The sequence below is a fragment of the Cyrtonyx montezumae genome, unplaced genomic scaffold (assembly GCF_038088225.1).
Source record: "Cyrtonyx montezumae isolate F1298 unplaced genomic scaffold, pur_monq_1.0 scaffold_15, whole genome shotgun sequence".
NCBI classification, from domain to species: Eukaryota; Metazoa; Chordata; class Aves; order Galliformes; family Odontophoridae; genus Cyrtonyx; species Cyrtonyx montezumae.
The window spans coordinates 4,074,822-4,087,365 of record NW_027071881.1 but is presented as its reverse complement, the minus strand read 5'-3'; the positions used below and the strand labels follow the sequence as shown (position 1 = coordinate 4,087,365).

Sequence of the window (12,544 nt, the reverse complement as noted above, 5' to 3'; positions counted from 1 at the left end):
TAACCCTTTCCCTAAACTTTACTGGCTATCTTTAAGCTCCATTCTCCCTTCTTATGAGAAGTGCTATCTGATCATTTCCTGCTTGAAAAATATTCAGACATTTTTTGTGTGTTTCTTCTACCTTCTTAAATGGAAAAGGGAAAGGGGGAAAAAAAGGGAAAAGGAATTTTATTACAAAATATAATAACTACTATTTGAGAATACAGAAAAATCCATTACATGGCCTCAAGTGGGAAAAAAATGGGTGCCATTAAAAAATATATCTACATCTTCAATATGTTCTCCAGATTTTTTTTTAAATGTTTTTCATAGTTTCTTAATGACATCTTTTGTTCTTTGTTCTCGAAATGGCATTTATTTCAAAATTCACCTAAATTAAAACTGAAATGAACTGATTAAGTAACCTTAAGTGAAACTAAATAGTTCACTTTGGGTCAAAGGAAATAATTTGAATTGACCCCAAACCATACTTTGCTCATTATGTTGCGTCAAAATAAATAAAGGTGCAAATAAAAAATAATGAAAAATAAATAATAAATATTTTCATTTCACTTTGTCCCAAATCATTTTCCTTTCCATTTTTTTTTGTCTGGTAAATGAACCCCCCTCCCAAAACCCCTCCATCTTTCACCCACGTCTATTCTCAAGCAGCACACAGCACTCACATTGTTTTAAAATTTCACACATGCATACTCCCACACCACCAACTAATTTTATACATAATTGCTCTCAGCCTGGAGATTTGTGCTCTATCACAATGCCAAGGATCTATTTTGCTGTTCAGTCTGTGCTCTGTTAGCAGATGGAATTAGATCACGATCATTTATTCATGGGCAGCCATGAGCTGAGAGATGTGTGTTCCATCCACCTCTGTCCTGCTAAGCAAGGCTTAGCAGGGAATGGCTGAATTTTGATGCAACACATTTTGCTAGAAATGTATTATAGGTTATTTTTAGAAGCACCATGGACATTTCACTAGTGCAGCCTGAAGACTGAAATGACCCCAATGAGAAGGAATTTTCCTTCAGTATCAAGGCTCTATGGGGCTGCAGAGGATGGTGCTCCCATACCAGGCTGTCAGACATGAGGATATGCACATATCCTTGCTGGAGCCTCCTCTCCATGCCCAGATGTGAAATTTGCCCACATAAAGCAAGTCATGGACCAGATACAGAGGCAGCATAAGTAACATGCATAGACAAGCCTCCCTCAGCAAGGTACAAAACCCATAAAATGGCTTGGGTTGAAGGGATGATCAAGCTCCAACCCCCCTGCCATGGGCTGGTGGACCCCCAGCAGCTCAGGCTGCCCCAGGCACATCCAACCTGGCTGTAAATGACATCAAGGATAAGGGATCCACTGCTTCCCCCAGTCATTTCTTGTATGGCCATCTACAGTGAGATTAAGCATCCCTGAATCAAAGGGGGGGATCCCAAAGCCTCCCTGCCACAGAAGCCAGATGCCAACATCCTCCTGCCCATTCCCTGCTTCCCACCAACATCAAAATCCCAGGTCTGATCCCCACAGCCATTGTGTCGGCCTCCTTCCTCTGTTCCTCCGCACTTTAGGGACACTTAATGGCTCACTGACCCTAGTCCACGTGCAGAATCACACAGCCCTGCAAACTCACCCCCTAACTGGGAGAATCTCAAGTCCAGAGGTGGCTTTCCTTCCCTGCTGGGAGAAGTGATGGGGGGAAAACGCGGTCAAGATGTGGTGCGGTGTAACGTGAAACAAGGAAGCAGACAGGACGAAAGGAATTGAGGCTCACCACAAGCTCTGCAGGGACCCCTGCAATGTCAGCCCTGCACCTGTGCATCACAGGTCGGGGATCTCTCACGGTCCCGAGCCAAAGTATGTACGTTAACTGGACTTCATCTCTCAGAGAGATGCTTTAGAGCCAGACAGCCTAGGTTTCCTTTGCAAAATGCATCCAAGGCTAACCACTGTATTAAAACTATGCATCTCGCTGCCAGTTTGGATTTCTGACATCAGTTCTACCTCTGCTTTGAGTTTTATTACACTTCAGACTGCAAGGAATAAAGACACCTCTAGGGTTAGAAGCCTGCTCTCTGCAGAAAGTCACTGTAACCCATACACGTTACATTTAGGATGCATCACTTCTCCTCTCAGCACATTTGACACTGGCATTCTTCAGCCAAGACACAATTCCCACTCTCGTACACAGCACTGCAAGCACCCATCACTCAGCATGGCCGAGCAAACAGCTCCAATCTTTCCAGATTCTCAGCCTCCTGAGGATCTTTGCCTAATTCTGCCAATTACCCTTTGCTAGCCTTCATCAGAACCCCACAACGGTCCTCACTGATCTGAGCAGCAGGACAAGGAATACCTTCCACATCTCTCTGCAGCTATGACATCACTTCTGGGGACACAAGGGAGTCCACAGCCCCAGAGATGCTGATATCAGCTGGTCCCCATGATGGAAGGAACAAGGTAACAATTGCATCTGATTAGAGGCTAGCACAACACTACGCTGAGGACTTCTCTGTCTCGTTTTGTTTCAATGGTAACTTCTGGATGAAGAAAAATGAGTGAAGGAGATATCCAGTTGGGGTCAGGCAGGCACGTTTCATTTTCAGCTTCAAAACAGCCGTGCCAGGCTACATTTCTGATCGACTTTAGGATGAAAAAAAATTCAGAAAATATCCATAATGCTGTCCTGAATCAAAAAGTTTTTCAGAATTCCTTTACCCTGATACTTTAACCCCGAATTCACCAGCCTGAACATCCACACCCTTCCTGGTGGATCCAAGCCCTTACCCCAGACATGCCTACTTGTGCTTGGTCTGACTTTTGATATCTACACAGTATTGAGAACCCCCATGCATATCCTATCAGACACTGTGTCGGTGGTTGTCTCCACTTTGAAAATTATCCTAAAAATGTCACTTTTAGACCCAGGAATGGAGGCCCAGCACCAGGGGAGATTTCTCCTGGCACGTGGCAAGCACTGGGTAAGGCTGTCCATCACCTCCTCTCACGTCTGTCACCGTACATGATCAGCTCTAGCGTTGTGTCACCCTGACAGCTGTGAATGAGTGAATCTTGAACATCTCTCTGAGCAGTGAAGAGGAACAGAGATAACAGACAGAGCCTCTGAGTCCAAAGTGGACAACGTCAGAATGGCTGAATTCATCTGCAGGGAACTTTCATCCAACCCCAACCCCATACCTTCCTGCAGCATCACCAAGCACTATTCCTGTGCAACAGGCAACAATACACTGGAAAATAAGCTCTGATCAGGGCTTTACTGTCATGCAGCCAGAGGACTCAGAGGCTCAGGGCACGGTCACCAGTGCCCACCACCTCTGGCATCAGGACTGATGCTGGCACGTCTCAGCTTCACACAAGCAGAGTTCTCCCACAGCCAAAAACGCTCCCAGATTTCACAGCCCCTGAGAGTTCAGCCCCAATGGCACAATCAGGAAACGAGGGTACTTAAATCTCATAACGGGTTGTGTTCATCCTTCTGCATGAAAGGTCTCTGGAAGACACTCTCGAGCACTTCACCCAAGCTAATCACTCGAACCCACACCATCACAGCCCACAAATCCTTTATACTTTGTGAACTGACTCCATGCTGAACAGCTGCCAGGCACTCGTTCGTTCGCAGCCACAGGAACAGCTTTCTTATCAATAAATGGGGATTCCTGTGTATGCAACACCCCATAATGGCCATGGCAATGACTCGGCCAAATGCCACTGCTTGGACATGAGGAAGTGCCCCGGAGGTTTCAGGCAGCAGCGATGGGACAGGCGAGATGCACATTCAAAACAAACAATGGCACAGTCCCTTCCAGAAGTGTGAGGACACTCAGTGTGGGGTGTGCTATAAAGGCAGCAACAGTTTGCTATAAATTGCTGTGCTTTGAGACTCAAAATGCTACAGTTCTCCTCAATGGGAAACAACTGGATTACCTCCAAATGCTGTTGGTAAATGAGGACGTTAATGGTGACGACTGCATCAGAATAAGAGCAACCTCCTATTTTAGCCCAATTAGTGCTGTGCTAAATCATCAGCCCAGGCCTTGCCTTTTGCAGTGGAAAGAGACACATCTGTGAGGCTCCTCCATGGCACGTGTTTTATATTATACTCTAGCACAATATGTATAAACTAACGCTATTCTACACTTACACAGCACCTCATCTGGAAATCTGAAAGCGATTTATGAATGGTGGGCATCTGTGACATTTTACAGATGGAAGTAGAGGCACGGAGGGATTCAGTAATTAGCCCCAGACTTGTACAATGAGTCAGCTGCAGAGCAGAGCCTATTATTTGTTGTGTGGTTACATTTAGTGTCCAAATGCACAGGGACACAAGCCTTACACTTGCCAAAATAGCACATGGCCATGCCCCAAAATGCCACCCAGGTCTGTGCTCAGACCAACGCTGTCTGAATGCTCATCCTGAAGTACAGCCTCCTCTGGCAGCCTGCTCCCTCCGTTCTTGTAACACAACTGCAGACCAGAAGAAGGGTTAATATGCCTGAACATTCGTCTGCTTTTTCCACATCAGTTGATCTAATAAAAAAGATTGATTCTCCCTGCAAATCTGGCCTCGCTTTAACAAATCATTTGATTTGACACAGAGGACTATATTCAGATAGTTTAAATTCCACTTAAGTCCCTGAAAGTAAAGTTTCTGATGGACTGAATGCTTGGAAACAGCCAATAGGAAACACCAGGCAGATACACCCACCTTGGGTAGGGTTTACATTACCAACTGTGGCCAGAAGCATCTGCAGATCTCTCTGTGCTGTAGAGCTTATGAGTCTACGAGGAACATCACACTGTTAGAGAAAACAGGCAGACCGTTCTGCACCTTCTAGAGATACAGCAGCAGCTCACACTTCTGAAGCACTTCCAGTATGTATGCACAGCACCACATTATCCTCCTGCCTGACCCAAGGCAGCGGGCAAGATGCCTGGAGTGACACTCCCAAGGTGATGGGATTGGGATCTCCAAGAGGAAGAAAAAGCCCATGAAAAAATCCAGACACTTACACTAAAAAAATTTCAGTGTCTTCATAATAAAGCATCAGCAGCCAGATCTCTACAACAGACCTAATTTGCAGCTTTCCATTATTCTCTCTTGGTGCTCCTTATATCAAAGTTAATAAATGTTGAACGTGGAAGGAGCTGATCCTCAGTGTACCTGCTCTCTACTTATCTAGTATGTTTCCTACTGAAAAGGAGAAGCCACTTGGTGCCAACATGCTACCCATGCTGCACAGGAAAGTAGTGGAAGCCCTCCTGCCCAGCAGAACAGTTCCCTCCCCTCCCCAGCCCTCAGTAAGCAAGTCCCAGGCACATTAGGGGCAATGCACCTCTGAAGGCTGAAAAGACTCAGGGCAGTAGTAAGCAGAATAGTGCACAGTTGCTTCTAGGCTTATTTAATAAACTCTTCTGCAGAGCTTGCTACAAGATAATATAAAAAATGCTGTTGGATAGATTGCAGCACACTGCCTGTGATGATAAAAGCCAAGAAGGGACCACACCAGGTAAGAAAGAAGGGACTTGACAGTAACATCACTTACAAAATGCAATCTAGAAATGAGAATACCCTGTAGACAGAACAATAATTAAGAATTCTGAAGATTCAGATACAATCCCTGCTGTCTCAATACCTTCCCCACATGCCTTTAGGAAATCATTTAGTTCCTCCATATGGGAACTCTGTGCTGTGCATCCATGGCCAATGAGGCCTCAGAGCACATTCTGTAACATCCACAAGCAGAGCACACGAAGAGAGGAGCTACAGTTTGAGCATGAAGCACACCTCCAAAAGGAGCAGAGAGACAGAAGCTTGTCCTGATTTAAGACTTCCCTGGAGCTCAATGGACAATGGGGACATTTCTTTCTTTTCCAAGTCTGTGTTCAGTAAGGACCCCAGAGAGGCAGATCAGCATCAGCTCCCCATCTCCTTGCCATACAGCTGCTCTCACAAAACCAGCCTTCTTGGAGCAATTTGTCTGCTCAGCACATGTGCAGCTTTGGCACTGTTGCGACTTTCATTTACCACAAGACCTGCACGTGGCCATCAGGTACAAAGACTGCTGTATGAATCCCTGCTGCTTTTCCATTAGCCATCAATACAGATTGACAGTCCAGTTGAAAACCCTGCTTGGATTTCTGCACGTGCACCAGCTTCCAAGCTGCTCACCATGTCAGCTCGGAGGCACACGGCTCCTGCAGCAACAGGCACTGCTTTGTTGCTGGTCCACTTTCAACCTTTAAAACCCTCTCAGCTTTCCCAGGGGAGGCAGATCAGAGACACCAGCACCAATGCCACAGGAGCACTCAGACATGAGGAGACATCAAGGCCACCACATCCAGCTCCTTATGTGAAGTCTGCATTCAAACAGGGTCAGAGCCACCTCCCCTCTGAGAGCTCTGCAGTATCACCTCCACAAGGTGATCACTACTTAGTGGCACAAAGACAGATAAGGAGCACAATCTGGTCAGCGAAAGCAGGGTGGGAAGCTTTAGTTGCAGAGAGGAAAGCACAGAACAGGCATAGACTCACAGCCCCCTCCCCTCCCCCCCACCTCCCCTACAAGCAGAGGGTATCCCTGGCTGCTCCAGCCCCCACTCTGCTCTGAGTTCTGCTATTCCCTGATGTTCAAGTTGCCCACTTACGGTCCTGGCTAGAAGAGCGACCAAGCTGGCGGCCCAGGGAACCTGCAGGGACAGAAGAGGCAATTACCACTGGGGATGGGTGAAACCCTCACCCTGAGCAACATCAGCTCTGCAGAGAAAAAGTTTACTCGGCGTGGGGAGTGAAACTTGGTGGGGAATGAAAGTGCCCTCATCCTCCCTGCTTGTTTGGCTCTTGCCAACATGTAACCCCTTCCCACCCACAGCAAGGCACAGACGTGCACTCATGTGCTCTTAAAGTGCTGAAATGAGCCTGTAAAAGAGCCCCGTGCTCTACTGGAAATGATGCTTAAAAAAAGAAATTAAAATACAAGCACAGGAATACCTGCTGAATGAAGCAGGCTGCAGCAATCCATCCTGGCTGAACATACAAGGAGTTTGGGACTTGCTTTTTGCTTTGAGAAGGGCAGTCCCTGACTCAATTGCATGCTATGGGGAAGAACTGCCCCAGGATCAAGGAGGGAGAGCAGAGCCAAGGAGGAGAGCACAGCACCTTCCCAGACACTGCAACCTGTACTAAAACCCAAGTTTGTGCCGGCAAGAGAAGGAATCACACAGGGAAGCAAAAGGGCTTTGGGCAGTGTGCACAGCAGCATCTCCTGATGCTCACAGAGGCAGAGCACGCTCCAGAGGGGCAGGTTTGCCCCCAGCTCTGCAGGACCAGCCCATAAAGTCACCTCACCTCTAGAGATTTTTCTGTCTCCATGTGATGCCTTTGTAAACCACCCCAAGGTCTGAGAAGACTTAATTATTTAAGTCTGTGGACCACAAAGCACTTTCATCTGGAAAGCACAACAGATGAGCAATTCACTATCTATGTGTTCTGCAGAGAAGGGTAAAAAAGGAAAAAGAAAACTGCTAAACAAGCTGAGGAAACTGTCTTGGTACCAGACATTTCCCACAGCACTGGCAGATGATGGTGACACAGCAGCGACCTATATTAGTCCTCATCTACACACATAAAATCATCTTGAAGATGCTAACTACAAACAACTGTTAGGAGATTTTACAAGAGCGTGTTTGCTGTACCAGTGTCTAGAAACATCACATTAAAAACAAACAGACAAGATCAGATAATTGCTTTGAGCATGGATTTGGTTAGTTTGGGGCGCTGGATGGGTTTGCACATGTGTCTAGAGAGCTGAGCAGCAGGCTTGCTCACTGCCCTACTGCAATCCTAACATGGAGATGTTGGTAAAATTCCACCAGTATACATCTGGACAAAGCCTGGAGTCCCTTAACACCCTCAACCACTCAACTAAAACCCACACAGACCTCCTTAGAGGATTAGTGGTTCATACCAGTGTTACATTCCTCCTGAATTTGTCCATCAAGAGAAGCTAATACAGACTGTGAAAGCTTCCATAACGTTGGGGAGCAAGCACAGAAGACATGAATGAACAGAACTCTGCCCCAAATGAAGACTCACCTTGTTTCTTTTCTTCTTAAAGAAATTCTGTCTCGGGGAACCAGCCCCCAAGCCCCTCACAGGACTCCCAGCATGAGGAACATTTTTACTTGGCTTAAGCCAAGATGTGGGTTCAAGTCATAGGTCAGATCAGGAACGCAGGTGGATGCAAGCCAGGTCAAAACCCCAGACAAACTATGGAGGATACAAGGCCACAGAGCATTTGTCTTGCTCACTCACGAACTGAAACTCTTAGGTGGGAATTCTCCTAGAGTGTCCCATTTTCAATGAGATTGACACTGCTCTGTATGAGTGCAGCTCACCTTTTCATGACTGCAATTCCTCAAAGAAGTTACTGGTGCTGAAGAGAAACTTAATCTAGACTTACAGTGCCTGTGGTGTGTGCCCCATCCCCGCAGACAGCCAAGGTCAGGCTGGACAGGGCTCTGAGCACAGATGGAGCCGTGGGTGTCCCTTTTCATGCAGGGAAGTGGGACCAGATTGCTTTTAAGGGTCCTTTCCAACTCAAAGAATTCTACCATTCTGTACAAGAAACAAACTGCAGCCTGAATTTCTGGGAACTGGAAGCCAGAAATAGGTATGAGAGGGAACTCCCAGCTAGTGCAGTAAATTGCTTTGATACAGAAAGCCTTGCATCAGTGCAGAGCATTCAAGCTAGCTGCAAGCCATGACAAAATTCTCACATAGTTCTGCACTGTTAGCTGAGTAACTCAATAACCACAATGCAATAAATTTTTCTTTCATTATTCTACCATTAACAGCAACTACAAACAACCACCCTCTACTTTGAGGAGCTGATTATGATCCCAGTTTAGTCCTTACCAGCTACAATTAGATTAATGTTTAATGCCTTCTGCAAGAACTGCAGAGTCAACAGAATACCAAAGGCCAACTCTGGAGGGATCCCATTACTAACTCAAGATCCATCTAGAGTCAAACCACATCCCCAGAGCAGCTTTGGAAGTTTCTCCCTTAGCACAACAGTGCGAGGCTATCAGTGACACCGAGAAATGTTTACGAGGTCTTTTCTGTAACAGCAACAAGAAAAAGAAAACGGAATCACAAGAACTGCAGTAAGAAAGGCCTGGCCAAGGTAGACATCTATCCCACAGCCCTGCATGGGGAATCCATTTCTGGACTGCTGCCTAAAACTCTGCATCCGCCTTATGCTGGCTCAACCCCCACTGCTCTTGGCAGGTGAGATAGAAAATTGGTTATAAAATGAGCCCTATATTTTATAAGTTTCATAAACATTTTTTAAAAAAACTCGAATATGAGGTATTCTCAGATGATCCTGTGCCAGAGAGTAATGTAGTCTAACTTGGAAACAGAGTTACCACCTGTTCATGGCAACTACTCTTTTAATCTTCATTTCTACTTTATGAGCTGACCAACACTATTTTATTAGCTGATAATTAGTTTAGGTTGATTTAATTAAACTGAATTGATTACAGTCCTTCTTCCTTCCAGGGCAAACTTTCTGCAGGATTAGGAGTTTTAACAACTCAAACCCTGTACCATTGAGGCTGTATTGCACATCTTCTTGTCAAAAGCAGTCACACCATGCAGGTCAGTACACATCAGTGGACACAGAGATATTCTTAGGCACTGGTTAAGAAAAAGGAAGAATCTGGCTTTCTGCTTAGAAAAATAGCCCCAGGTACCATTATTTCTTAAGCTTAACTGGGAGGAACAGCAGGTGTGGTTGAAGGAGGTAAAATGTAAGCAAACGCTGCTACTGAAAGTAATGCAGAGATGGATGTAGTTAGTACTCAGCCTAAAGCTTTAAGTTGATGACAAAAATCTGTTGTCATCAACAGGCAACACATCATCTGTAACTTGGATAGATACCTCTGAAATAGATCAGAATGGTATGCAATGGAAGGGACCTCAAAGCACATCCAGTACCAAACCAATTGATGCGGGCAGGGGTGCCAGCTGCTAGACCAGGCTGCTAAGGGCTTCATCCAACCTGGCCTTGCACATATATATCCCAGGATGGGGATTAAGTATTAGGTAAAGAAAGTCTTTTTTTGTGTCTGCTATTCTGTGAGCACATACATTCATGCATTAGCACTCAGGCTAAAGCACCATGCTTCTCCAGAAGTCTGGTCAACATGGAAAAAGAGAGCATAGGGTAGAGATCTCAGCTAGCTTTAATACATCTTTGAATTTGTTCGTAACGATTTCATTTGCACATAAGGTTTGGGTCAGACTGAGAAGAGAGAGCATTCATCCAGATGATACATAGCTATGTTTGGCTCATTTTAAAGAATCAAAGCAGCAACTGACCATCATCAACTACGTTAATAGCCTTCAGAGTACTGGCCCTTACCAAGCTGGACTTCAGTGAAATACTCAGGGATGAACTTTCTCATGTCATGATTTCATAAGTCCCATTTTACATCGAGGCAGAACTGAGCAGTTAATTATATCTGCAGAGCCTGCAGTAGAGGTTGTGGCAACAACTCAACCCTGGAGAAAGGATAAAAATGAGTGTAACAGTAGGAGATATTTGGGTGCAGTTAAGTACAGACAACGCTGTAGTCAAATGGCTGTTCTTCAAGATATATGCTGCCTTTGATACTTACAGAGCCTTGAAAAGTGAAACACTGTCATTAGTCATAACTTGCTGGCAACAAGAACCCTAATAATTCTGACTAATTGTCATGGAAAGTTACCCTGATTGCAAATTTGACAGTTATAAAAATTCAATTTAGGAATTCCAAACAGGCCAGGAACATAATTAGGCACTGTATTTTAACACCCTCTTGATCAATGGTGGGGTAATGGAGAGTCTTCCAAGAGCTTTGTTTTGAAATGAATGGCGCCATATTGATGAAACAACTTGGACAGAAACCAGAAATTAAATTGAAAGTTTAAACAATGCAGCTGTATTTTATCATCCTGTATTGTCAAGCTTTAACGAAAATAGCTCCTAAACAGAGCCACATGTTTTGCCTGTTGCCCAAAAACTGAAGGTGAATTTTAAAACCCTTTCCTAAACTGCAGGATGCCAAGATTTTTCAGCTAGAAGTTATTATTAGGACGCTACAGTATTTCATAGAAGTCTTGACAACGGTTTTGTATGGTTTCTGTAACAGCAACTTCATTTTTTAAATCAGAGATGGCTTAGATGAGTGATGCTTCAAAAAAAACCAAAAAAACAGAATGGAACCTCTGCTGTGCATTTCTTACGTATGGAACGTAAAATTAAGAAGTAAAATCTCATCATCACTGGAACAATCAGTGCAGGAATTATAAGCAATAATAATAAAAAGAAGATTCCCCGCTCATCCTACGTATCGTTAACAACACTGTCCATTTCCTTCTAAACTCAAGGCCTGGAAATTGATCAAATGTGGGCATATAAAGTGGTTCAGTACCACTGAGAAAAATGTACTTGACCACTGAGAGAATCTCTTCCCTTTCAGGATTAAGATATGATGGAGAAAACCACTGTTGTTACTTACAGTGCACTGAGAACCAGATCTGTGGTAACTCTAGCCTATCGGCCAAGATATGAGAGACAGAAAATGTGCAAAAAGACTCAGTCTTTTTAATATTCAAGCTGCATTTGCACAGCTGGGAAATTAGGGGAAAAAGTTCTGGATTTTGGCTTCTCGTCTGTTCAAATAGCCTAGAGGATTTTAGAGGGGTACAAGTCACACAAATTAAACAGGATCCTACCATGTTTATTTACTGGAGGTAAAGTATTTAACATCACAAGACTCGATTCTATATTGTGCAAAGAACTGCTGAGAAAGTAATACCACACTAAGTTCTATCATCCTTCCCCTTAAAAGCTTAAACGTTCGATCTCAGTTTTGAAGCCCTGTAATCCACAGCCAGAAGAGAAAAAGAAAACCCAAAAGCTTTGGGATTGTAACCCTCCAGCTGAAGAGGTTCAATGGCTCAACTCTCACACATGCTACAAGAACGAGGTATTTTAATTGCATCTATCAGGAAGCTTGCAGAAGGGTGCACACGGCTTTCATCTCGTTCCACCGGATGGAAGAAGGGAGAGGAGACATAAGGAGATAAAAAAGCAGAGAACAAAGGGGTGCACACAGTGTCTCTTAGCCTCTCTTGTGCTGGATAAACATGTCTGTCAGACCTTGAGAAAGGGAGGTCAGGCTGCAAGCCCCGACAATGGTGATCTGTAAGGCTGAGTGTCTTTTATCTGCCTGTGTGACACGGCTTCCCTGGAGCACACAGAGCAGCATGGTTGAACAGCGTCCATCTCATTTCCCCATGCTCCTATTCCTTGCATGCTCCTCTGTGTAAGGTGTAAACGATATGAGTACATATTACATGTTTTTGTAAGTGTGACACACCTGAAAAGAGCAAGTCAGATAGCTTTGTAAGGATTAAAGCTAAGGTGAACAAAAACCTAAAGCAGGTTGCATGCTTTTGATCTACTTACTGCCT

The 12,544-nt window shown here is 44.7% G+C and overlaps 1 protein-coding gene across 1 annotated transcript in view; it reads right to left on the bottom strand.

Annotated features, from left to right (window-relative positions):
- COL26A1 (collagen type XXVI alpha 1 chain) overlaps positions 1–12,544 on the bottom strand; it is a 133,327-nt gene that overhangs the window by 43,986 nt on the left and 76,797 nt on the right. The window contains exon 5 of the mRNA XM_065732225.1: positions 6,667–6,708. Within this exon, the coding sequence (XP_065588297.1) occupies positions 6,667–6,708 (42 nt within the window). The remainder of the gene's footprint in view (positions 1–6,666; positions 6,709–12,544) is intronic.